Source organism: Bos javanicus, chromosome 24 (assembly GCF_032452875.1).
Source record: "Bos javanicus breed banteng chromosome 24, ARS-OSU_banteng_1.0, whole genome shotgun sequence".
NCBI classification, from domain to species: domain Eukaryota; kingdom Metazoa; phylum Chordata; class Mammalia; order Artiodactyla; family Bovidae; genus Bos; species Bos javanicus.
The window spans coordinates 58,056,319-58,083,951 of NC_083891.1; the positions used below are offsets into that span (position 1 = coordinate 58,056,319).

General features: G+C 49.8%; 1 protein-coding gene across 1 annotated transcript in view; it reads left to right on the forward strand.

The window, feature by feature from the left end:
• Positions 1-25,104, forward strand: part of LOC133237798 (O-acyltransferase like protein-like) — a 66,450-nt gene extending 41,346 nt beyond the window's left edge. Inside the window, exons 8-15 of the mRNA XM_061400340.1 lie at positions 17-118; positions 5,298-5,463; positions 7,448-7,527; positions 12,303-12,416; positions 14,114-14,246; positions 18,529-18,715; positions 24,198-24,340; positions 24,648-25,104. Of these exons, the coding sequence (XP_061256324.1) occupies positions 17-118; positions 5,298-5,463; positions 7,448-7,527; positions 12,303-12,416; positions 14,114-14,246; positions 18,529-18,715; positions 24,198-24,340; positions 24,648-24,803 (1,081 nt within the window). The 3' untranslated portion in view covers positions 24,804-25,104. The remainder of the gene's footprint in view (positions 1-16; positions 119-5,297; positions 5,464-7,447; positions 7,528-12,302; positions 12,417-14,113; positions 14,247-18,528; positions 18,716-24,197; positions 24,341-24,647) is intronic.
• Positions 25,105-27,633: the final 2,529 nt, after the last annotated feature.

A 27,633-nucleotide genomic window follows, 5' to 3' on the forward strand; every position in this document is an offset into this window, starting at 1 on the left:
CTTCTCTTCCTCTCAGTGGCTGGTTAAGTGCAAGATCATTTTTAAAGATGCGTCAGAATTCAGACAAAGGAATAACCCCTAGCGTCATACTCAGATACTTTTTCAGTCGCCTTATAAGGTAGGTTATTCATATAATCTTTCAATTCTGTATTGCTGCGTAATCATTTATTATTTTTAGTCTTTAACCCTCCTTTGAAAGAATTTTCAAAGAAAAACTGAAAGAAAAATAGTTTTCTTTCATTTAAACCATGTTTAAATGTGGTTGCTCTTTCTGGTTTAATGGCTTTGACAGTGGAAGATATCAGTACGCATGGTATTTTTCCTAATAAAACTTGAACTGTATTAAACCAACAAAAACCTCATTTCTAAAGCTAATGGACAGCAGGTTTCAATGAATATACAGTCAGAGTCCCATGAAATCTATGTTCAACAGAATTTGTATGGCTCCTGTAAATTAGTAGTAATTGGAGCCTGTAATAAGGATTAATGGTAATAATAAACAAAGAATAAGATACAGTCAGGAAAGGGGCTGGTGGAAGCTTGGGATGATGGTTGTTCTGATAAGAAGGCAGAAAGGATGGTAGTATTCTTTATGAATGCCTGGTTGGTTGGATCAGAATGGAATACAATACTGGGACAGAATATGGAGCCAGTGCGATAGCAGAGTGGCAGTGATGTAATGAGACAGTAGACGTGTAGGGAGAAAAAGAAACGTCTACCCATGTAACCCACCATTTAAAAATGTATACACTTTTAAAATCATGGTTTGTGGCTAAGCTGGAGCCCAGTTCCCGTTACTTAGGGTCCACGGCTCTGTTGTTACACTGCACCATCACAAAATAGCAGGGGAGTGTTGAAACAATCTTCTGGGCCCGTCAAACGGACTGCGTAAGATCTGACTCCAGTCTGCCTGGGCGTGCCTTCTGATTCAGTCATTTACAGCTGTGTGGCCTTGAGTGAGCGTCTCAGTGTTTCTGTGCTTGAGTTTATTCATCTTAAAAATGAGCAGAATCATGGCTCTCACTTTGTTGGACTCTTGAGAGAATCAAAACAGATAACGCAGGCAAAGAATTCAGAACAATGTGACAGGTAGTATGCCCTCAGTAAATATAAGCTATCATTATTACTGTTGTTATTTTTACTTTTTAACTTCTGTGGTTAATAGTTTAAGAATGAGTCTAAGCTAAGAAATAGAACTTTATTGCCTTTGTGGTTTCTTCCAAGCTCCATTAAATCTAGTCCTCGCCCTGAAGGCTTGACAGAATACTTTTTCTTGCAATATCTTTTGGGGACGAGCACTGGGTGAAGCAGCCAGTCTTGCCCTGTGTTCTTCTGGAGGAAAGGGCCTGGCATTCAGGCCCAGCGTTCTCAGTGATAAGTGCTCAGGCGGGTTGTTAGGGGTTGGGGTGTGGGATCCAGTGGCCTGGTGGGTGCTGCCTGGGAAACCCTTCAGAAGAACAGCCCCAGAGCTGGGGGGTGAAGACTCAGACGTGTTTTCCTGGACAGATAAAGCAGTCGTTGGGGCCGAGAGCCCAGAGTGGAGGAAGGTGCAGTGGTGAAGCCTCATGGGGCAAGATGCTGGCGAGGGTCCCAGGGGTGACGTGTTGTGGGATGTGCCCTGGCCATGGGCAGTGAGGATATGGAGAGGGTGCCAACCGTGGACAGGCAGACTTTCCAGCTCAAGTGACGTGGAGGATGGGGAGGACATTCTTGAGATGGGGAGCTCTGGGAGAGTGCCAGCTGGGAGCCAGGAAGAGAACAAATGAGTCCAAGCTGGGACAGAACTTTGTTGTGGTATGGGGGCAAGGGCAGGAGAGGCAGACCAAGTGGGGCCTTCTGCAAGTTTCAGAAAATGTGAAAGCCCAGCTTCTAGGCGTGAAACCTTACAGGTATCTCACAGGAAACAAGGAGAGAAGAGGCTCCAGACCCCTAAAACTGTGGGATTGTTCCAAGTTGGAGCCACTAGTTAAAAATTAGCTTATTAGTAGGACTTCCCCGTTGGTCCAGTGGTTCAGAATCCGCCTTCCAAATACAAGGGGCCCGGGTTCGACCCTTGGTCGAGGAACTAAGACCCTACAAGCCTTGGGGCTTGTGGTGGATTTATTTTGATATTTGGCAAAACTAATACAATTATGTAAAGTTCAAAAATTAAATAAAATTTTAAAAAAGTAAACAAAAGAAATTAAAAAAAAATTAGTTCATGGATGTGTGCACTCTGTCATGTCCAGCTCTTTGCAACCCCATGGACTGTAGCCCACCAAGCTCCTCTGTCCATCGACTTCCAGGCAAGAACACTGGAATGGGTTGCCATTTCCTCCTCCAGGGGATCTTCCCAACCCAGGGATTGAACCCAAGTCTCCTGCATCTCCTGCATTGGCAAGTGGATTCTTTACCTCTGCACCACCTGGGAAGCCCCCACCCATTGGTTTAAGTTAAAAAAATTATTGATACTAATGTCTAACTGTAGCAGAAGGTTATATACTAAAAATAAAGGCACCCCTTCCAGTCTCATCTCCCACAGGACGGCTTTGGTAACAGCTTCTTATGAATTAATTCTTGCAGGGACTTTCCATGTATTTATATATTCTTTTCCCCACCCACGAATAGAACTATACTTAATACTGCATTATTTTGCACATAGCTTTTTAAACTTAATGATTTGGCATCTTTCTCTAACTTCCTTTTGGAAGGATTCACCTCACTGATTTTAAGGTTGCCGGGATGGCGCCGTGTGGGTGGACCATCATCATGTATTTAACTGCTCTCCATGAATGGGCATGAAGGTGATTTCCAAGTTTTTTGCAGTCTTTTTAGACAGTGACACGAAGTCTGTACATTTTTGTGCAGCTGTCTGGGCACGTTTGCAGGGTAAATTCCTACGAGGTAAATTCCACCAAAATTCCACATTTGGTGCCTTGAATGTGCTGATGGGCGTTTTCCAATTGACCTTCCCACCCGGCCAGCTATGAGGAGGCCGCTTCTCACACCCCCTGGCAGTGGCTAGTGTCACAGGTTTTAATCTTTGCAAACCCACTTTGACTGAATCTTCAAGTTTGGACAGACACTTGAAGGGCATGTATATTTATATGACACGCCCCACGTTTCAAACAGTTGTTTTTTTTTTAACTTTTTATTTTGTATTGGGGTATGGCTGATTAACAGTGCTGGGACAGTTTCCAGTGGACAGCACAGGGACTCAGCCATGCATGTCCATGTGTCCACTCTCCCCGACTCCCCCATCCAGGCTGCCACGTAACAGTGAGCGGAGTTCCCTGTGCTCTGCAGGGGGTCCTTGTTGGTGATCCACTTTAAGATTTTTTTTTTATGTATTTATTTATTTGGCTGCATCAAGTCTTAATCCCACAGTGAGGTCCGCGGGCTTAGTTGTCTTGAGGCACGTGGAATCTTCCCAGACCAGGGATCGAGCCCACATCCCCGGCAAGGTGGATTCCTTACCTCTGGGTCACCAGAGGAGTGCTGGTTATCCATTTTAAATATAGCCTTGTGTACCTGTCCTTCTCAAACTCCCTGACTCTCCCTTCCCCCCGGCAACCATAACTCCATTCTCCGACTCCAGTTTTCTTAGTGATCTCTTGATTCTCAGAAAATCTGAGGCGGGAGTCCTCCTTCTCCTTAGAGGAAGCTAAGGAACTGTCAGCCCCCTTTTCCGCAGGAGAGGAAAGGGAGGAGTGACCCGATTTTCTCAGTGTGAAAAATTTAGACAAAACTAGAACTCACGTCTCTGTGTTCTTTCCCCTGTAACCCCTCAGGCGTGGCCCCCCAGTAGCCTCGGCTCCCCCTGCCGGCCCGGCCACGAGCCTGCCTGAGGCGGAATGCCACCTCTACCCAAGTCCCTCTGGAGGGTGTCTGACCCGGATTCCGGTTCAGAGGGGAGCTGGGGCTGACTGGTTCTCCCGGGGAGATGGAGGTGACAGATGGTGGGGGGAGGCCGGGCAGGGGTGCGAGCCCAAGCCCGAGGGAGCATCCGCACAGCAGCACGGTCCCACATCCGCACAGCAGCGCGGTCAGACGGCTGACTGGGCAGGACCCAGGACCTGGCCAGGGCTCTGCGGCTGCAGCCTGAGCTGGTCCAGGAAGGTGCATCCTGGCAGAGTTGGCGCCCATGCCCTCAGACTCTGATCAGCAACCTCAGGCCTGCTCCCAGATACCCACCACCCTCCTGCCCTCCTGATGCTCTCTAGGAAGGAGGTCATCTTTGTGGGATGCAGACCAGAGGCGGGGTGCTGACCCACACCTCTGCTGGGGCTGCTCCTCTAGCTGCCCTGCCCTCCCCCATCCGTCACCCCACACCGCAGGCCCTGAAGCCCCCTCCGAGATGTTTAGAGATGCTTCTGGGCCATAGGCTCTCTGCCCTTGTACTGCCCTGGATTTTCAAATATATTCTTTAAAAAAAGAGGGCTCTGCTGGGGGCCACCCAGAAGCCACACCCGCATTGCATGTGCCCTTCCGTGTCGTCCATAAGCCATCCCCCCCCGCCCCCGCCCCAGAGACGGGCAGACCAGTGAGACAGGCTGCAAATCTCCAATACACAGGCTTCTGAAAGAAAAGAGTGCAAAATAGCTCAATAGTTTTTCATATTGGCTATCTGTTGAAATGACAATATTTTGAATGTATTGACCAAATGAAGTATAGTATTAAAACTAATTGTACTGTTGACTTTTTAAAATGCGGCCGCTGGAATGTGCTAACGGAACAGCTGATGTGGCTGGAATTATTACATTTTATTGAACAGCCCCAGTCTAGACACCAAGTGTCCTCTTCATCAGCTTGTAGCTGCCACAGACCCTGCTTGGAAGGAGGTGGTGTGTGAGGGAAGGAAGGAGGAAATGAAGTGAGGCAGGAAGGGAGGATAAGAGGGGGTATGGAGAGCTATGTTCATCTAGGGAGGCCCCTGAAAGGAACAGGTAACAGTGACAGATCTCAGTACTGACATATGGTTGGACCATCTTGGGTAAGGGACTCAAACTTCTCTGAGCTCTAATTTGCTCATCAGTAAAATTGACATCATAGTTACTGGACAGGTTTAGAAAGTTCTAGCAGAGTGGCTTACACATACGACTTGCTCCATGAAGAACAGTATTTTTGCATCAGTAGCTCCTATGCCGCTTTGAACCCACGAATGAATGGAAGGTTTGAGGGGTGAGTGAGGACGTGGTCCCTCCCCCAGGACAGTCTATTTTTGAGCGTCTTATCCACCATCACTATGTGACCCCCACCCCAGGGGACCGTATGGAACCCCGATGGAGAATCATTCGCTCCCGGCTCTCTCCCGCTAGGTTGCAGCCTCTTCACCTGTACTCCATGTGCTTGCTGGTTGGATTGTTCTCCCTTGCGCCCTGGGGGCCCGTCTGGGAGGTGCCCAAGCTTCACCTGGAGAACTGCCGGCGTGCCTGGTGGACGAACTTGCTGTTGCTAAATAACTTCCTGTCGGTCCAGGATGCGGTGCGTTCAAGTCTTCCGCAAGGGGCGGAGGGGCGCGATCCGGCGCGCGTTCCCGGGCCAGCCCGAGTCTGATCCCGTTTCTTCTGGCGATGCTGTAGGAAGGTGGGCTGTGGGAGGGAGGCTCGCCTCGGGTGTGAGGCGGGGGTTGCTGCACCAGCTCTGGCGGGGTGGGCGCTGGGAAAGCAGAGACGGAACGGGGCGGGGGCCCGGGGCCGGGCCAGCGCGCTGCCTGTCCTGGACGCAGCTGCCCCCGCCCCATCACTGTGCAGTCTGGGGCCACGCCACCCCAGCAGGAAGGACGCCTTCTTCACCTCCACCCAGAGAACCGGGATTGGGACGGAAGGAGTCACCACACCCTCCCCGTAATGAATTCTACCCCATGTCCAGCCAGATCTCACAACGTCTGTGTATATGGGTCATGCTTCCTTTCCAAGCTTGGAGCAAATGGAAGTGAACTAGTTGTAATTAAACCGCGTCAATGATTTTGCACCTGCCTCGAAAGCACTGCGGAGAAGGAAATGGCAACCCACTCCAGCATTCTTGCCTAGAGAATCCCGTGGACAGAGGAGCCTGGTGGGCTGCTGTCCATAGCGTCACACAGAGTCGGAGACAACTGAAGCGGCTTAGCATGCATGCATCCGTTGGAGAAGGAAATGACAACCTACTCCAGTATTCTTGCCTGGAGAATCCCAGGGACGGCAGAGCCTGGTGGGCTGCCGTCTGTGGGGTCTTACAGAGTCGGACACGACTGAAGCAACTTAGCAGCAGCAGCAGAAAGCTCTGCTGAAAGGAGAATCACGAAACTGACTGCAGGACCGCTGACCAACCAGACGGCTGCCTTTGGTTCACAAGGGCCCGGCAGCTTCGACAGGGCTTCCGTCACTGTCTTAACTGTCTTCAGGCGGACCCCTCCATCACCCTCCGTGACAGGGGGCCCTGGAGCAGAGGCCCGGCCACCTTCCTGGGGGCAGACTGGCTGGGGTCACAGGTGCGATGAGCGAAGCTGTCACTTCTGATTAGCTTGGTCTCAGGAGTGACGGGGTGGGAGGGGAGACCGAGGCACCTCTCATCTCTGAAGCCCTGGGGAGACTTGCCCCCAGAAGTCGTCTCACCCTTAATTAGAGACACAGGGGCCACCTCGTGCCCCACAGGCACAGACAGCCCGGGATGAGGTCGCTCCGGCCAGCTGCTCTCATGTCAGTCACGCGTGGGAACTCCGGGGTTTCCCGCTAATGCTCGTCTGCAGCCAGACCTCCGTTCTCAATGAGCACGGTCTGTCAAATCAAAAACAGAATAAAATAAATGAACACATTCTCTCCACCTGGAGTTGGGGGGAGGGCAAGGAAGAGACAACAGGGGCCCTCCGACCCCAACCGCGCTGTGAGGGTGATTACTCCTCACACCCGTGACACGGTGGTGGAATTCAGTCCCCACCGCTGCCCTGGGAGATTAGCTGTGATTGTTGTCTTAAACAAGAGAGAAAGCGTGTCTGAATTTCCAGGATGTAAAATGGTAATAATAATACCTACTCCCCTGGGATTGTTAGGGGGGTGAGTTGAGACGCTGCTGCGGCTGCTAAGTCGCTTCAGTCGTGTCCAACTCTGTGCAACCCCATAGACGGCAGCCCAGTGGACTCCTCTGTCCCTGGGATTCTCCAGGCAAGAATACTGGAGTGGGTTGCCATTTCCTTCTCCAATGCATGCATGCATGCTAAGTCGCTTCAGTCGTGTCTGGCTCTGTGCGACCCTACGGACAGCAGCCCACCAGGCTCCTCTATGCACAGGATTCTCTAGGCAAGAATACTGGAGTGGGTTGCCATTTCCTTCTCCAGAGTTGAGATGAGGTTTGTGAAATATCTTTAACTCAAGTCCTTTCTCTTCCTGTGGAAATCGCCTTACCCGCCCCTGAGTTCCTCCTCCTGGTCCGGGGAGGCGAGCCGCTGGCCACGTGGAGGAGGGGAGTGACCTTTGCCGTCTCTTTCCAGTGCAACGGCTGGACGTGGTATCTTGCCAATGACTTTCAATTCCATCTCACTACCCCGGTGATCGTCTTCATCCACGGAAAGTGAGTCTAACTGAAACAAGTGTTTCTCCTCACCTTTCTTAAAACTCTTAGGGAGCCCCCAGTTCTGGGCAAAGCAGCTCTTACAATTTAGGACTCAGAAACTCACTTTTCAGAAGCGTGTGGACCCTGACTCCACCGCTGTTTACTTCTTCTACGTTCTTCTCCAGTCTTTTTTTTTTTTTTTTTCACTTCACCGTTCTCATACACATTTCCTCCTGAGGGTGTGGCCTGCTGCTTGTCAGGTTTAGGATCTATATGCCGTCTTCTGTGGTGGGCGCTTAGATTGCTTCCAGTGTTTCATGATTATAAATGGCTCCTCAGCACGTGTCTTGGAACACGCCCCTTTTTCTTCTTCTGTATTTATTTCCTTGGGGACTTGTTTCCTGGTGGAATTATTATGTCAAAGGCTAAGAACAATTTTGCAGTGCTTGTTACATATCGTGAAATGACTCTTCAGAAAGAGTGAGATAGTTTACAGCGTCCCAAGTAAGACATCAGTGTGCCTGCTTCTCCACCTTGGGTGCTTATCACCTTAGTTTTGTTAGTTTTGGAAAAGCTCTAAGGCCTCAATAATGCGCAGGAAACCTTAAAAGTTGTGGATTATCCACGCCTATTTTAAAAGATTTTTTATTCTTTTTTGCTCAAATACATGTTCTATTTAAGAAACACTGAAAAACATTATGCTAAAGAAAGGGGAAAAAAAAACAATCACCTTAGGCCTGTTTCCTCACTTAAGGAGAGTGATTTCACTGTCCGTATTTTGATGTTTATTCTTCGCTTCTTTTATTGTGCACAGTGTTTTTATACATGAAAGAATTCTGCATATATACTTTAGACATTTGTTCTAATAGTTTAATGACATAATCATTTTCCTATATTATTTTATTTTTCAAGTGAATATACTTTAAAAAAATTATTTTTGTTTATTTTTGGCTGTTCTGGGTGTTTGTTGCTTCCTGCGCTTTCTCTAGTTGCAGAGCTCAGGCTTCTCAGTTTGGTGACTTCTCTTGTCTCAGAGCAAGGGCTCTAGGCACAAACATCAGTAGTTGCCCACACAGGCCAAGCAGCTGTGGCTGGCAGACTTAGCTGTCCCGAGGCATGTGGGATCTTCTTGGACCAAGGATCGAACCCATGCCCCTGCACTGGCAGGCGGATTCTTAACCCCTGGATCACCAGGGAAGTCCCTTAAGTAAACAGACTTTCAATGTCTGTATAATATTTCATATTTGTGAATGAACTGTAGTTTACCTATACCTTCCTCTAGTGTTAAATAGATTATTTCCAATTTTGTGCTTTTATCAATAACAGTCTCAGAAACATCTTTGTAGTTACCATTTGTCTCCAACTCTGATATTTCTGGAATGCAGGTTCTTAAGAAGAGTTTCAGAGTCAAAGGGCATGAGTGTCTTTGGAGATCTTGAAGTGTAATGACAGAAGGCTTGCCTTAAAGGTTGTAGCAATATTCAGTCCTCTAGTCATCTAATTATACTATTGCCAATATGGACTACTAACGAGATCTATATCTAGCTTTTTAAAAATTATTATTTTAAGATATATAAGAAAACATTGATTTTTCACATCTAATTTGTAAGTCTTTGATTACTGGGCATGGAGCTGAACTCCAAATATGTGTTGACTAGGTCTGCTAAGAGTCGGACATGACTGAGCGACTTCACTTTCACTTTTCACTTTCATGCATTGGAGGAGGAAATGGCAATCCACTCCAGTGTTCTTGCCTGGAGAATCCCAGGGGCGGCCTGGTGGGCTGCTATCTATGGGATAGCACAGAGTTGGACACGACTGAAGCGACTTAGCAGCAGCAGCTCTGTTTTGTGGTAACCTGTTAATGCTCTTTGCAAGGGGACATGTAAATCACAGGCTGACCTGTGGTGTTGCCTACTCCAGTGCTATGCAAACAGTCAAGCATCTTAGGCAAGGAAAATGCATCCTAATTTTAATTTAAGAATGGAAAAATTTTTTTAAAGGCAGATCTATTTTTTTACATGCATATCTGAAGCACATTAAGTTTTCTAACTGCAAATGTAAGAGATTTTGGCTGACTACTTTTAAAAATATGTCCCACCCTTCCGCTAGGCACAGAGGTGGATTGCTGGTATAGAGTTTGCGTCAGAAGATGTGGGTTCAAAGCTGGGGGACTCAGCGTAAGTCGCTGGACTCTCGTCATTTTTCACATCTGTGAGATGGAGATGACACACTTCACCTCAGGGTTGGAAGAGACAGCGAGATCGTACCCATGGGAACCAGCACCTGCCCTCCGTGAAGGGCTGCTGCAGGCACCTGGAGGGCAGGTGGGCGGCTCGCCAGCCCTGGAGCCTTGGCCAAGGAGGACCGGCAAGCCTCTACCGGCTCCCTCGGAGGCGCCCTGGCAGTAGGATGCCCTGACTGCTGGCATTTAGGGTGTTTAGTGAAGGAAGCGCTGGTTTCTTCCAAGGCCTCTCTCCTTGGCTTATAGACGGCCGTGCCTCCTCACGTGGTCTTCCCTCTGGGCTCTCTGTGTCCTAATTTCTTCTTCTTATAAAGACACGAGTCCAACTGGATTAAGATGCACCCCAATGACTGACCTCATTTCACCTTAATTATCTCTCTAATGACTCCATCTCCAAACGGAGCCACACTCTGAGGTCGTGGAGGTTAGAATTGGCAGGGCTGGGGAACACGATCCAGCCCACAGCAGTCTGTCCTAGGAAGCTTTTAGTAGTCTTTGCAGCTGTGATGGCCAGCGGGGATGTGTCTGACTCCTGAGTAGAGGCGGCACGGCTTGGGCTCCAGTTCCCCAGGGAGTGAGACAATATTTACTCGAGTGCATGTGGGTTTTTATTGGATGGCCTGACCGGATGGTTTGCCAGCCGCCCACCCACCGAAGACGATGAGTTCTCAGCACCTCTGCCCTCTAGGCCTGCTGGGAACCTGCTTGAGTGTCCCTGTGACCGAGACAGCCTTGCCCCAGGGTCAGCATCTTTCTGAGGGGCCGTCATGGGAGGAGGGTCTCAGTTCCTCACCTGGAAACCGGCGGCGCCCAAGCCTGTGACTGTGCTACTTCGTTTAGCCTCTAAATGGAAGGAGGTATAAAAGGTAGGGCTTTTTCCCCTTGGGGAACACACTCGTGTAGAATTCTAGTAATTCAAGGAGGATGGAACTGGAGGGTCTGCAAAAGGCACGATGAATTGGGACTTCCTGGTGGCCAGTGGTTAAGAACCTGCCGGTTCACTGCAGGTAGTATGGGTTCGATCCCCAGTCAGGGAACTGAGATCCCGCATGCTTCCTGGGGGTGGTGGTGGTTGTTTAGTCGCAAAGTGGTGTCCTTTGGTGACCCCATAGACTGTAGCCCCACCAGGCTCCTCTGTCCATGGGATTTCCCAGGCAAGAGTACTGGTGTGGGTTGCCATTTCCTTCTCCAGGGGATCTTCCCTCTCAGAGATCAAACTCACATCTCCTGCATTGGCAGATGGGTTCTTTACCACCGAGCCATGGTTCAGCAAAAAAGATAAGCCATGGTAAATATATAGCCTGGTTACCATACCTGCACTGCCCTGACCCATGCATGGCAGGCATTACTAGTCAATTACTGCGCCACTGAGCTAAGATGCCTCTTCCACTCCTGAGCACAAACTGAACTAGAACTGGCACTCTAAACGATGATTTACTCCCTAAATCACTATGGTGTGAAGCCAATGGCATCTCCTCTCTTCCTCACGAAGAACCATGGCAACTTCAGCACTGGACTAGGACTGCCAAAGGCAGGGTTGTGCCCGGGTGGTCTGGCATCCGTGTTGAGCATTTCTTCCACTGCAGACCCTCCTGGTCCTAACCCTCCTGATTCCCAGTAGATGCAACCAGATACTGTCTCACTCTGAGCCTCTGTCCCTACACCTCATTTCCTGCCTCAGAACCGAACCCTCTCGGCCTACATACAGAGTCCCAAATTTTGGAGGAATTAATTTTTGTGGGGTCACCTTTGACCCAAGGGGGCTAGAAGACGGTAGGAAAATGCTTCTTTCTTTCACCCCCTTAGGACAGTTTTGAGGTGCATTTCAGAAGGCTCCACAGAATGTTCTGGAAGAACTGAGCATTGACCACCGTGATAGTGCCTTGCATTGGCCTTCCTTGTTCCCCTGTTCCACCCCTGCCCTCATTCTTGCCTCCGCACGAACCACCTGAACCCTGACACTGGTCAGATTTGCATTTGGGTTGGGGGGAGGATCCCCGGGTCCCCCTGTTACTCTGTCCCCCTCTGCTGTGTCTCACCTGTGCATGCCAATCATCTCGCTCCTGAATCAATCACCACTTCTTAATTTTTATTATTATTATTTTTATTTTTTAGTTTTCTTTTTGTCGAACCTAGCGGCATGTGGGATCTTACTTCCCCGACCAGGGATGGAACCTGTGCCCGCTGCAGTGGAAGCACAGAGTCTTAACCTGTGGACTCCCAGGGAAGTCCCTCCTCTTCAGTCCCTTTAGTGCTTCATGGGTGGCAAGGGACTTTCCCAGGCACGGTCTCGTCACAGTAAATTTCAGCAGGAAGACGAAGCTATTCTAAGGCAAGGATTTCACTGCCCAGTATTGGGCTGCTAATAAGTGCTCAAGACTGAAGTCTAACTCAAGCTTTTTAACTCCAGCCCAGCTCTGGACACACTTGGCCCCAAGCCAGCCTCTCTCAAAGGCAGGCTGGCAGGAAGCACCTCTGGTTGCCAAGTCTGCCAGCCCTCAGTAGCCCCAGAGTGAGAAGGAACATGAACGTGCTCTCTTCTTTGCAGAAGTCAGCGTGCCCTTGTCCTGCTCGGGGCCATGCTGCTCGTGGCATCTTGCACCGCCTCTGCTCTGCTCACACTGGCTTACAACCTTCCCGTGGTAGCTCCGTCAGAAGCCAGGTAACCGCCGCACTTCCCAGCCCGCCGGCTCTGTCCCTCGCCTCCCCTCAGGATGGCCAGGACCTCCCAGGCAGGGCTGCTGAACAGATGCCAGGCTCTTAGCCCTGTGCACGTTGGCTCCTGCGGAAATGTGGGCGGGAACTGTTCGGCCTGGATAGGAAAGTTCATTGCGTGTTTGTTTCCAAACCTCTGACTCTTTCAGCTGGCACTGGGGATCTGCTCTGAACACAGGGAGCTCTCTCTCGCCCACTGAAACGCTTCTGGGAGGAAAGGGGTGCCCCCACGTGGCTGTATGGCGTTTCTCCTCCAGTGGCGAACTGCTGCTTGGAAGCTCTATTGTGGGATGGAGAGACAGAATTTTAACGAAGTTGGGGTTGCCCCTTCAAGGTCACACGCCTAGTGAGTGGCACAGGTGTGAGCTGAACCCAGGACCTTACCCACTGCGCGAGTTTGCCTTTCCAATGGAGTATGTGTAGCAGTTCTTTCTCGGTACCAGTTGAGTGTTCTGCAGGAAAAACCGGTGAGATTTCCTGCTCATTTGTTCTCCGTGCAGCAGTCAGGCGGATGCAGATGGAAACCGGATGCTGCCAGTCATCCACTCAATCCTTCCATTGTTCTCAGGGCAGAATCCCTGCCTGGCGTCATCTGTCTCTCCCCCACCCGCTGACTCTGGACAGGTCTCAGCAGCCTCCTTCCCTCCACACACCCAACAGGCTCCCTCCTCAGGGCCCGAGACCTTGCTGTTCCCTCACACGAAAACGCTGTTCCTCTAGAATCCAGATCTGGGCAATGCGAGCTCCTTCACTCCCTACAGGTGTCAGTACGTATGTCACCTTCTCAGAGCAGCCTTCACTGACCTCCCAGGGTGAACTAGCCCAGAACTGTGCATGGCACAGAAGTGCTCAAGGGACTGACTTCCCTTCCAGTGGTTGGGACTCCATGCTTCCATTGCAGGGGACAAGGGTTTGATCCCTGGTCGGGGAACTCAGAGCCCACATGCCACACAGCATGGCCAAAAAGAAAAAAAAAAAAGTGCCCAAAATACATTGTTAGTGGAACAGATGAGTGAATGAGTGACTGAGCACACCCCAGGCATTTAGACCAGAGAGGCGCCATGCCCTTCCAATCAGCTTCTGTGCGCACAGCCGGGTGGCCGAGAAGGAGGCTGGCTCCTGCTTTGCCTGTGGTTCTCAACCCCAGACACAAATGAGAGTCACCTGTGGGTTGGGGGCGGTGGGGTGGGGGTGGGCATTGACATCTCACCGATGCTTCCAGCAAGCACCGCCCTGGGCCAACTGAATGCGAATCTCCAGGGCTGGGGCCCAAGCCACCCAATTTTGTGAGAGCTTCCATGAAGAGGTTCACATCTTTCAGAAGAGGTTCACTTCTGGGAACCACGTTTTTAGAGCTATCCTGACATGCCAGCCACTGGAAACAGCTATTTTAAAAGAACGCTGTCATCACATTTCCTTGGGTCCCAGGTTGGAGGGGCCCAAGGGAGTTTGGAATTTCAGAAACCAGCCGTGGCCCAAGGCAGGATCGTGAGGGTACTCTCTGCGGACCATCACCGAAGAAGTGAACTCCTGTACTCCCGGTGTTTTTGGCTTTGCTGATTGCCCCAGTGAATGTCTGAGAGATTCCTTTATCCATGTCCAGATCAAATGTAACCTTTGGCCTCATGTCCTTGTGTTTTTCAGTGAAGAGGCAGCCAGACTGTATTTCCTGGAGTACTACACGAAGCCCTACTGCCGATATGGGCCGTTCCTCGTGGGCCTCTTACTGAGCGTTTTCCTGCACCCAAACCACCAGGCAAACGTTCTCAGAACCAAGGTACGTGGCTTCCCCGCGCTGCGCTGCAGGAACGGCTCTTGATGCCAGAGAATAGGAAGAGCCTTGTCTTCTTCCCTGATTCTCCGCTTTCCTCACTGAGCTCCCCTCAGAAAGCTCCAGACCCAGCACCCAGCCGGGTGCCACCCCTTGGAGCCTTGGTACAGGCCCAGAGAAGCCTCTGACGTGGGAAAACACACCCGGTGACGTGGCAGTGGCAAGACCCTCTTCTGGAAGGTCATGGTGACGTAGGCTGGATTTTCTTTAATAGCAAAAGCTCTTTGGCTTCTAGAAATAAGATTCTTGGTCAGATTTGATGGTTCCGTCTGCGAATCAGGTTGTGCCGTATTTAGAAAGCTGTCGCTTTACCTTCCAGATGGGGTTACTTCCCTGTGGGTAATCATTCTGGTTCACCATCAAAGGTCAGAGGTCAAGCCAGAAACCTGGTTCCTCTTGGATGCCTCCTGCCTGCCACCTGCCCTCCCCGGCCGGTCACCCACCCCGGGGCTGTTTCTCCTACTGTCCTCTCGTGGCCTTTGCCCCTCACCTTGTTCAAGCCCGTCTCATCTCTTAGCTGGACTTCTTCACTAGTTTTCTTGCCTCAGTCTGATCTCAAATCCACCCTCAGGGCAATCTATCTAAAGTACTACCTTAGCCTCAGTTCAGTTCAGCCACTCAGTCGTGTCTGACTCTTTGTGACCCCATGGACCGCAGCACGCCAGGCCTCCCCGTCCATCACCAACTCCCAGAGTTTACCTAAACTCATGTCCATCGAGTCAGTGATGCCATCCAACCATCTCATCCTCTGTCGTCCCCTTCTCCTCCTGCCTTCAACCTTTCCCAGCATCAGGGTCTTTTCACATGAGTCAGTTCTTCACATCAGGTGGCCAAAGTATTGGAGTTTCAGCTTCAACATCAGTCCTTCCAATGAATATTCAGGACTGATTTCCTTTAGGATGAACTGGTTGTATTTCCTTACAGTCCAAGGGACTCTCAAGAGTCTTCTCCAACACCACAGTTCAAAAGCATCAATTCTTCGGCACTCAGCTTTCTTTATAATCCAGCTCTCACATCCATACATGACTACTGGAAAAACCATAGCTTTGACTAGATGGACCTTTGTTGGCAAAGTGATGTCTCTGCTTTTTAATATGCTATCTAGGTTGGTCATAACTTTTCTTCCAAGGAGTAAGTAAGTAATTTCATGGCTGCAATCACCATCTGCAGTGATTTTGGAGCCCCCCAAAATAAAGTCTGACACTGTTTCCACTGTTTCCCTATCTATTTGCCATAAAGTGATGGGGCTGGATGCCATGATCTTAGTTTTCTGAATGTTGAGCTTTAAGCCAACTTTTTCACTCTCCTCTTTCACTTTCATCAAGAGGCTCTTTAGTTCTTCACTTTCTGCATAAGGGTGGTGTCATCTGCATATCTGAAGTTCTTCATATTTCTCCCAGCAATCTTGATTCCAGCTTGTGCTTCATCCAGCTCAGCATTTCTCATGATGTACTCTGCATATAAGTTAAATAACCAGGGTGACAATATACAGCCTTGGCGTAGTCCTTTTCCTATTTGGAACCAGTCTGTTGTTCCATGTCCAGTTCTAACTGTTGCTTCCTGACCTGCATACATGTTTCTCAAGAGGCAGGTCAGGTAGTCTGGTATTCCCATCTCTTTCAGAATTTTCCACAGTTTGTGGTGATCCACACAGTCAAAGGCTTTGGCATAGTCAATAAAGCAGAAGTAGATGTTTTTCTGGAACTCTATTGCTTTTTCGATGATCCAACGGATGTTGGCAATTTGATCTCTGGTTCCTCTGCCTTTTCTAAACCCAGCTTGAACATCTGGAAGTTCATGGTTCATGTATTTCTGAAGCCTAGCTTGGAGAATTTTGAGCATTACTTTACTAGTGTGTGAGATGAGTGCAATTGTGCAGTAGTTTGAGCATTCTTTGGCATTGCCTCGTGAAAAACCTATTGGTATGATTTTTGTTGATCCACAAGACCTTGAGGGCAGAACATGTTCCTACGCACCTCTGAATTTCTAGCATCTGGTTCTGCAGTCACTCAATAAATGAATGGAGGATTATTTGCTTCTCAGTGAAAGAAGGGTCAAGAATTCCCTTGCACTATTTGGGGGCCGTGCTGACCCCAGATCCCCTCTGCTAGGCCCTCCTTTGGTTTGTGGAGGTCTTGTGGATACCTCATCTAAATGTTCTAGAGATGAGGCCCTGGGCCTTGGAACGCCATGTGTTACTCATAGCAGTAACAGGAGCTAGGGCGTCATGGGAAGCAATGGATCCACAGGGGCTACGTGACTTTTCCTATAGGCTGGAGTTACGATGCTCCCTTGAAAATGCACAATCAGGTTGTACATTCTAACAGAAGGCCATCAGGGGTGCTTTGGGACTTCTCTGTGGTCCGGTGGTCCAGCATCCACCTTGCGATGCAGGGGACATGGGTTTGATCCCTTGCGGGAAGATTCCATGTGTCTCAGAGCAACTAAGCCCAGGCACCAAGACTACCGAAGCCGCTGTGCCTTGAGCATGGGCTCCACAGGAGAAGTCCCCGCAAGGAGAAGCCCACACACAGGAGCAGCTCCTGCTCAACGCAACCAGAGAAAGCCCTCGTGCAAGAATGAAGATCCAACACACGTGCATGTGCGTGCACACACACAGACACACACCCACAAGGTGCCTTAGTGTAGTCCAGGTTCATACGCCCAAGGAGGAAATGGGTGTGGACAGAAGGGAAACCCTACGATGAGACGGGCATTTGGGAGCCGCTGCAAGGACCAGGTCAGGACCAGGGAGTATAGCATTGGAACACAAGTCAGGCTCAGCTGGAGGAGTGGCTTAGAAGAATGAGTAGGCCAAGGGCAAAATGTAAGCCAGAAAAGAACACAGAGTCCCCGCCCGAGGCTGCTGAGGCATGTTCCATGTAGTAGGGGTGAGGTAGGGCAGCATGCATTCTAAGAGCGAAAGGGACCCTAGGCTCAAAGAAGAGGCTCGAGGAGAGCTCTCGAGGAAGTTACTTTGTTTCCTGTCGCCAGAACCTAGGGCAGGAGCCTGAGACCCGAGGGAGAGCTTCTCTTTAGAGACAAGACAGTAAAGTAATAAGAAGCTGGCTCAGGTCGATGTAGATGTCACCATAGCACCTAGAGAACGGGAACAGAGAAGCAAGAGAGACCCTTGGAAGACAGGTCTGGGTCTAAAAAGATCAGTTCAGTTCAGTCTCTCAGTCGTGTCCAACTCTCTGCGACCCCGTGGACGGCAGCACACGAGGCCTCCCCGTCCATCACCAACTCCCACAGCTCACTCAAACTCATATCCATCCACTCGGTGATGCCATCCAACCATCTCATCCTCTGACGTCTCCTTCTCCTCCTGCCTTCAACCTTTCCCAGCATCAGGGTCTTTTCCAATGAGTCAGTTCTTCACATCAGGTGGCCAAAGTATTGGAGTTTCAGCTTCAGCATCAGTCCTTCCAATGAATATTCAGGACTGATTTCCTTTAGGATGGACTGGTTGGATCTCCTTTCTGTCCAAGGGACTATCAAGAGTCTTAAACCCCTGAAAAGGTCAGGTAAGGTGAAATCAAAGATCTTGAACTGAACCCAGTAATACTGATAGAATTTAACTCACAGGGCTGTTCTGTGAGCCGGAATTCTCCCATTCCTTCCGCCATGCTGTGTCCCCAGGGATGGGCGTGGCCCAGGGATGGGCTGTGTGTGGGGGGCTCTCACATTTATGGAGGCAGAACCAATCGAGGAGCCCTATTTGGTTGAGGAACAGAGTGGGAGGTTCGGAGTGGTGGGGGGTGCGACTAGAACATTACCTTTTCTTTTTAACTGTAAAAATGATTCAAAATTCACTATAAGTTGCAAAAGTAGTAGAGACCTTGTGAATCCTCGACCCTTGTTTCTCTGTCAGTATGATCCCAACTAAGACACTGATGCTGATACAATCCATCAGCTGCAGACCCACCAGTTATCATGTCTGTAGGTTTGTGTAACCACCACCACCACCATCAAGGCGCAGAGCTCCCTGCCACCACAAAGGTCACCCTCGTGTATGTGGTCACGCACCCCACTGGCCCCCACCCCGCCCCCACCCTAACCCTTCGTAGCCACTGAGCTGAACTTTCTGTTCCAGGCCAGTCTGGGCCCTGATCGAGGTTTACCAATAGAGCCTGGAAGTGACTGATGACACAGAATGTCAGGGTAGCAGGGACGACACGCAGCGGGGCCAGGGTGGGCTGTGAGCTGTGCCTCTCCTCTCCCCCAGGGGCAGGCTCTGCTGGGCTGGGGGTGCGCCCTGTCGACCCTCCTGCTAGTGGTCGCCCTGGCCTACATGGTGGATGACGTCTCCCCGACCTCATCCGGCGCCGCGGCCGTCTACCAAGGCCTCCACCGGACCCTGTGGGCGGCGGCCGTGGGCTGGGTCCTGTTCGCGTGCCATGAAGGCTACGGAGGTAGGATGTGGCATGGTGCTTGCACGGGGCTCGCACGCTGGTCTGTTAAGGACGACGGTATGAGAACATGTGTACACGGACGAGTGCTGACCGATGAGTGACTGACAGGGACTCAGAAACGCCATTTGTCTACATATCTGGGGAAACCCACCTGTATATTCTGGAGAGGGAGGTGGCAACCCGTTCCAGTATTCTTGCCTAGAAAATCCCATGGACGATTTTCCATCCTCAAATCCCAGGAGAAGCCTGGTGGGCTGTAGTCCGTGGGGTTGCAAAGAGTCGGACACGACTGAGCGACTAACACTTACTTACTTACCCGTATTTTCTGTTTAAGATGTTTATACCGGTTTGTACATTACATGCAGGTTCTAGAAGAAAAATCGGCAGCCTCTCCCATGAAGCTAGTTTAGAAATTAAAACAGGGACTTCCTGGTGGTCCTGTGGCTAAGACTCCACACTCATAGTTCGGGGATTCGACCCCTGGTTGGGGAACTAGATCCCACGTGCTGAAACTGTGAGCTCATATGCCACAACCGAAAGATCCTGAGTGCTGCAAGTAAGACTTAGTGCAGAAAATCAAATAAATACATTTTTTTAAAAAAAGAAAATGCTTTGTTTAAAAAAAAAGAAGAAGAAAGAAATTGAAAGTGAGCAGGTAAGGTAATGTCATGAGGAAGAAAATCCCAGTGCTGGGACGAGAGTACTGGCTACCCCAACCCTCGTCTCTTTTCTGATCATGTGAACTAAAGAGTTACCAACACCCCCTCAGCCCTTTGATAACGGGGACACTCTTTCTGTTGAGCCAGCCTTTCAGAGTAGAACAGAAAGAGAGCTTAAATGGAAAGAAAGGATCTTCTCTAGATTAGAAATGTCTGTTCAGGTCACCTGACTTTTTCCTCCTTTCCTCTCTGTTGGGCACAAGGTACTTGCTAGTGAGCTACTGTTAGTCGCTCAGCCGTGTCCGACTCTGCGACCCCATGGACTGTGGCCCGCTAGGCTCCTCTGTCCCTGGAATTCTCTAGGCCAGAAGACTGGAGTGGGTTTCTGTTCCCTTCTCCGGGGGATCTTCCCGACCCTGGGATCAAACCCGGATCTCTGGCATTGCAGGCAGATTCTTTACTGTGAGCCGCCAGGGAAGCCCACAAGGTGCTTGAAGTGTCAGCAAATGACCAAGAAAGGCTGGCAGGGATCCCCCAGCCGAGGCTCTGAGCTCCCCAGCTGCCTGGACACCCTGAGATGATGGAATTAGAGCCACGTGGAGACACCACACATCTGGGCCACCTGGGAAATATCAGGATGAGTTTAAAATTTGGCCCGTGAACCCAAACCCGTTAGCCTCCAATGTGGTTGGAACAACCTGATAAAGTGAACATGAGTCCTGCTTACTGAAGGCAAGCTTGTGTCAGGCTTTGCGGAGAAGTTCACCCGTGGCCCCGGGCGGCACTGGCCACACGGCTACAGGTAGGGCTATAAACAGCCCTGTCTCAGTGAGGAAAATGGAACCTGGAGATGAAGCCGGCTGTGGAGGTCACACAGCTGGAAAGCGAGTCTGGGCCCAGCACGCAGCCGGAAGCCCCCTCTTCATTTCTGCATGCCAGGCCCTCTCCCCACCCAAGGTGTTTGTTCAAATTGTTCCTGCACTTTCATGCATGCAGAATGCCGAGACATCTGTCCTTTAATATTTCAGTGTTAAAAGCTTTCCCTTCTATGGAGAACGATGTTACAGGGGAATCAGGCTGTGTTCTGACTGATGTATTTGCATTTACGGGTTTGGATCGCATGACCTCTATTGATGACAATGACCTGTCGACAATGAACTGTTGGCAGAGTTTCAGAAGATAAACAGCTACTCCCCTTGGCCTGGCCCAGGCCAGCTCTGATGTGCTGGAAAACATCCAGGATTCCTGTCTAATGTGACAGCCCTGTGGGTCAAGAATAATTGGCTAGATTTCTCAGGTGGCTTGCTGGTAAAGAAGAATCCACCTGCCAATGCAGAGGATGTAAGAGACGCAGGTTCAGTGCCTGGGTCAGGAAAATCCCTGGGAGAAGGAAATTCACTCCAGTGTTCTTGCCCGGGTCACCCCATGGACGGAGGAGCCTGGCGGGCTACAGTGCAAGGGGTCGCTAAGAGTTGGGAACTACTTAGCGACTAAATAACAAGTGTTTTGTTGTATATATATGTGTGTGTGTGTATGTATATATATATATAGAAGCTACATCTTCTTATCCATTTATCTGTTTTTGTTTGTTTGCTTGTGAGATCTTAGTTCCCTGCCCAGGAATCAAACCTACACCTTCGGCACAGAGTCCTAACCACTGGGACCGCCAGGGAATTCCCTCCATTTATCTGTTGATAGGCACTGACATTACTTTCATATCTTGGCATGAATTTTTTTTTTTTTTTTTTACTGACTTAATTCTACAACTATTTTGTTTGTTCACAGGAATAGCTTGGTTCATCATTTGGGACTCACGTGGGGGCAAATGCCCCTTTTGACTATGGTTTCTACTTATTCACTTGATTGCATAAAATACTTAATTGAAAGCTCGCTTTATGCCAACCACTGCTCTAGACGCTGAGGATATCACAATAAATAAGAAAAACCCCTCTCTGTAGGAGATTGCTATGGGGTAGGGGAAGCGAGAGACCAGGAGACTCTAGCAGCCTGAATAATGGTCTCCATCATTAGGTCCGAATTCCTTGGCAACTTGCAGCTGTGGTCAAGGATCTTGAGAAGGGGAGATTATTTTGGATTATTTGGGTGGGTCCTGAAAGCAATCACACGTTTCCCTATAGAGGGAGCAGAGGGAGGTTTTACGCACACACAGAGGAGCTGGTGACATGAAGATCTGGCAGAGAGAGACTTGAAAACGCTGGTGTTGATCGGAGTGCTGTGACCGGAAGCCACGGAATGTCCAGGCACCAGAGCTGGAAGAGACAAGGCATGGATTCTCCTGCAGAGCCTCCAAGGGAATGTGATCCTATCAACACCCTGATCTTGGCCAGTGATGTTGATTTTGGGCCTCTGGTCCCCAGAATGATGGGAGAACAAACTTCTGTTGTTTTAAGCCACCATGTTGGTGTAGGGTGTTACAGCAGCCATAGGAAATGAGCCCAGAGCCACATGAAGCAAATATACTCGTAGTTTATTTCAGATGCAGATAAATATGGTGAGTAAACACAAGCCAGGGGAGTTCCCTGGCCGCCCAGTTAGGACTCCATGCTTTCACTGCCAAGGATGCGGGTTTAATCCCTGCTCAGGGAACTAAGATCCTGCAAGCCTTGCATCAGGACCAAAAATTAAAAAAACAAAACCAGGGGTGGGAGGGTAACTGGATTAGGGGTGCATTTGCAAATACGTGGCACCAAAGCACTCCAGGCAGATGGAATCCTAAGGCAGAGTTCTCCAGTCTGGAACATGCTGAGTGGGTGAGGAGAACAGCAAGAAGACCAGTGAGTCAGGGGTCAAGGATCCAGGCAGGAGAGAGACAGGAGTGAGGACAGAGAAGCAGGCAGGGCTCGGGTCGTGCCGGACCATCAGGGCCTCGGGAAGAACTTGGATTTTATTCTAAATGCCACGTGAGATGATCTGGTTTGTGATTTTAACAGATTAGTCTAGATGTTTTCTTTTCTGTGTGTGTGTGTGTGTGTGGCTTGAAACAACAGAAATTGATTTTCTGGTTTTGGAGATGGCTCAGTAAGTGAAAAATCTGCCTGCGATACATGAGACACAGGAGACTCGGGTTCTATCCTGGGTTGGGAAGATCCCCTGGAGGAGGGCAAGGCAATCCACTTCAGTATTCTTGTCTGGAGAATCCCATGGACATAGGAGCCTTGCGGGCTGCAGGTCATGGGGTCACAAAGTCGGACTCGACGAGTGGCTGAGCTTGAGCACTCAGTTCTGGAGGCTAGAAATTCAAGAGCAAGGCGTGGGCAAGGTCCTTCCGGGAGCTCTGAGGGGAACCCGTCCCATCCTCTCCTGGGTCCTTGACAGCCTCGGCGCGTCGCTGTCCCATCTTCACGTGGTCGTCTCCCCGCGTCTCCTCTGTGTCTGTGCCTCCTTTTCTGTTTCAAGGACAGTCTGGATGCAGGGCCCACCCTGATCTAAGATGACCTCGCCTCTCATTCCTTACCTTAATTACATCATTTCCTTCTCCAGGGCATCTTCCCAACCCAGGGATCAAACCCAGGTCTCCTGCATTGCAGGCAGATTCTTTACCGTTTGAGCCACCAAGGAAGCCCAATTCCCAATTCTGAGGTTCCAGGTGGACACAGCTTTGGGGGGAACATCACCATTTACCCCACTGCAGAGAGCCATTGGTCTTATTCAGCGAGGGAATTTCTCTTTGTTTCTATTTTAATTCCTTTAAATTCAGTAGCCACAAGGGGTCATAACTATCATATGGGACGGTCCAGTTGTAGAGGATACACCAGGTTGCAGAAGGTGAAGGCTCTTGGCCACACGGTGTTACCGCCCTTGTCCTACAGTCCAGCAGCGTGTGCGCGCCTTGAATCAGAACCCAGGCCAGCCAAGGGACTCTGCACCTTGCTCTATACGTGGAAGGTTTCGTGCTCAGAGGTTGAAACCACACTAAGGAAATGAACTGGCTGTGCACTCAATATTGAGCATCTCTTACTATATGTCTACAATGGGGAGTTGAAGTTAGTTTTGTTTTTGGCTTTGCTTTATCTGTTTTAGTACATTCTCCAGGTGGCCATAGTGGTAAAGAAACTCCCTGCCCATGCAGGAGATGCAAGAGTTCAATCCCTGGGTCGGGAAGATCCCCTGGAGAAGGAAATGGCAACCCACTCCAGTGTTCTTGCCTGGAGAATTCCATGGACAGAGGAGCCTGGTGGGCTACAGCCCATGGGGTCTCAAAGAGTCAGACATGAATGAGGCAACTTATTGTTACTGCTAAGTCACTTCAGTCGTGTCCGACTCTGTGTGACCCCATAGACGGCAGCCCACTAGGCTCCTCTGTCCCTGGGATTCTCCAGGCAAGAACACTGGAGTGGGTTGCCATTTCCTTCTCCAATGCATGAAAGTGAAAAGTGAAAGTGAAGTCGCTCAGTCGTGCCCAACTCTTAGCGACCCCATGGACTGTAGCCTACCAGGCTCCTGCGTCCATGGGATTTTCCAGGCAAGAGTACTGGAGTGGGGTGCCATTAGCACACACTTAAAAAGAATATGAAAAAAAAAAAAAGAATATGGACTTCCTTGGTGGTCTGAGGATTAAGACTCAGCCCTTCCAATGCAGGTGGTGAGAGTCTGATACATCGTCAAGGAACTAAGATCCTATAGGCTGCATGGCACAGCCAAAAAAAAAAACAAAACCCAGAAAATATATAATGAATAAAGACCTTCTTAGAAGAAGGTTCACAGACTCAGGGGCGGGACCCAGAGGGAGTTGCAGTGACCCCCCGCATTCCCAGGGGCAGGAGGGGCTCACCGCTCCAGGATTGGTGTCTGTCCCCCCCCAGGTCTGGTGAACCGGCTGCTCTCCTGCGGCGTCTGGACTCGCCTGGCCAGCATCAGCTACGCTTGCTACCTGGTACATCCCACCCTCATCATCCTCTACAATGGGCTTCAGGAGACGCTGATTCACTACACGGACGTCAACATGGTGAGGCTGCCCCGCCCCCAGCTGGACGCCACGTCACCCTCTGTTCTCTCCTGGAACAGTGCAGACTATTGGCTTCACTAGAAGCTTCTGCTCTGTTTATTTCTCAAAAGCCTATTGTCCTTTGTTTTATTGGAGGGGGGACTTCAGTACAGGGTAGTATCGTTCTTTCCTTCTCTTTATTTTTAATGTTTGCGGCTGTTTGTCTTACAGATCTATTTCATACAGCCAGGATGGGGCCCTTTAGGGTCCAAACACAACCGGAATCTCGTAGTAAGACTGTGTCCACCCCGTCCCTCTCTCTCTCTAGTTCTATCTCTTCTCGGGACACTGCTTGCTGACCTTCATCGCCGGGCTGGTCCTGACGCTGTGCGTTGAGAAGCCGTGTCAGGACCTGAAGTGGTGCCTGCTGAGAGCAGTGCCCGCAGGGCCAAGAGCTTCCGGAGCAACCCTGGAGACTGGATGACCCTTTGTGGGAGGCGACGAGCAAAACCAAGGGTGACTCCGTTTACGTCACAAACGCTTGTGTTTCTTAAACAGGATGTGAATCAGATTTTGTGAATATCTATGGTAGACAAGTTCTCTGTATTTATTATATAAAAGTGTTCTGTGATAATCTGTTTAGTATTTATAGCATGATAACTGGCCCCAATGCAACTTTTTAGCAAAAAAAAAAAAAAATCTAGATTTTTTTTTTGTTTTTTTTTGGGTCTACATGTATTTTCTTTATCACTGATCATTAAAAAGCATCAAATGTAGTGAATTGAGTATACCTTTAGGTTAAAATGCTTGCTTTTCTTGGTAAAATCACAGTTCGTCCTCTGCACATCGTAATTGTTTTTGTGTTACTATGATGCCTTCATAGACTCGTAAGTTTATTCTGGATGCTATGATCCACTGTGTACACAATTCATGGGTTTGTCATTATAGGCATTTGAAGCCTGATTCATTTTATAAGAGGGCATATGCTATGAGTTGAATTGTGGCCCCTGGAAAAGATAAAGGAAGTCCCAATACCCCCGTGCCTTAGCAAGTGACCTTATTTGCGGATCCGGTAATCGAGTTAAAGTGAGATCATGAGAGGGACTTCCCCGGTGGTCCAGTGGGTAAGACCCCACCTTCCAATGCGGGGGGTGCGGGTTCCAGCCCTGCTTGGGAACAACGGTCCCACATGCTGCAGGGTATGGCCAAAATTTTTAAAATAATAATAATAAAATAAAATTAACTACCTTAAGTATGAGACTTCCCAGGTGGCACTTCCCAGGTGGCTCCAGTGTTAATCCACCTGCCAATGCAGGAGACACGGGTTTGATCCCTAGGTCGGGAAGATCCCCTGGAGGAGGGCATGGCAACCCATCCTAGTATTCATGCCTGGAGAATCCCCTTTACAGTGGAGCCTGGCGGGCTACAGTCCATAGGTTTGCAAAGAACTGGACACGATTGAAGCGACTTAGCAGGCACACAGGCACCTTAAATACATCATTGTAAAAACTGAGATCACGGGGGTCGGGGAGTGGCTGGCCCTCACCCAGTGTGACTGGAGTCCTTATGCAAAGGGGAAGTCTGGTCACAGAGACAGACGATGTGAAGACACAAGGGGGCGATGGCCGACCGCAAGCCCAGGAACACCAGGGGCTGCCGGCAACACAGAGACTGGGCGAGGCAGGAAGGCCTCTCCCTGGCGCCTCAGAGGGAGCAGGGCCCTGCCCATACCTTGATTCCGGACGCCCGCCTCCAGGACAATGGGATGATGCCTGTCGTTCTGAACCGAGGGGGTGGGGATAGAAGCCACATACGGGGTCTCCTCCTATGTTAGACGCTGTGTTGGGGGCGGTGTCTGTCGGCTAGGGCTCCTGTAACTGAGAGTCACGAGCTGCCGCAAAGCCCGTGGACAGAGGAGCCTAGCGGGCGGCAGTCCACAGGGCGGCACAGAGTCGGACAGACCGAGGGACTGACGCTTTTTTCACTTTCATCCCTACTTACATGTGTCTAACATTACTTGTAACAGCGCCTTCTGTGTACTTAACAATTGAAGGATTCATTAACACCCACGGGGTGACCAGGAGCTTCTTGGCACAGCATGCCCTTATCTGTCCTTCAAGCAGGTCTGCAAGGAAGAGCACCGCGGCGTGGGGCGGGCTGCAAACCCGGCGTCCTGTGACAACCGACGGCTGGCCTTGTTCGTCCCCAGGAGGCCCTCCCAGCCCCGGCTCCGGAGGTCTGCTCTGCTGGCAGGGTCTGACCCGAGAGAGGAGCCTGACCCACCCGGGTCTGTTCGGTCTGGCCTGAAACAGGCCCCCAGGTGGCTTCCTGGCTGTCTGCAAAGTTCATCGGGTTCCTCGGGTGCCCCCTGGTGGCCGGCTCGGCACCTGCGCCCTGACTTAATTGGGCCTCGCGGGAGATCCTGCGGGGGGCGGCCGTAAAGACGGAAAGAACAGGGCGGTCCCCCGCGGACCCCAGTGGGGACGACTGTTTGGCAGTCTGATCGCCAAGTGCTTCTTTATGAGGCCGAAAACCAGAGGCCCTTGGAAACAGCTTTTCAATTACCAACAGAGACTTCGAATTTTTTTTTTAAATAAGAAAAAATTACTCTCCCTACAATCGCAATTTCACGCAACATAAAGTAGGGATAAAGAAGTCCAGTTCTGTTCTGGCTATTGTTCCAACCCACAATTCCCTAGAATTTTACGATTTATGGAATGCGTGGACATTATTCAGATTCTGTCCTTTATGTCCTTGGGAGGGCGACTGAACAACAACAACAACAAAATAAATTGTAGAAAAGCATATAACATTTATGAGACCATCGGAAACTCGAGCCCTGTCTGGGTATTTGATGATAACAAGGACTTTTTAATTTTTTAATCTGATAATGGTATAGTGGTTATGCATTTTTAGAGTTCTTATCTGTTGGAGCGAACTGAAATATTTATGGACAAAATGATATAAAGGTAGTATTTATCTCAAAATAATATCATGAGGAAGTGGGAAAGATGAAACAAGATTGGCCATTTAGTAACAGTTTTTGAAGCTGGTGACAGGTATGTGGGACCTCATTATACTATTTTTGTGTATGTCTGAAGTGGGTGTAGTAACAAACACACTTACAGAGGCAGAAGGATCAGTAAAGTGTCGATTGATAGGCATCTCCTTAGTTCCTGGAATCCGCATTTCATCCCCACATACCTGCCTGCCGCCCCCTTCTCCTTTAGCCTTTGGTCTTTCCCAGCATCAGGGTCTTTTCCAATGAGTCAGCTCTTCGCATCAGGTGGCCAAAGTACTGGAGTTTTAGCTTC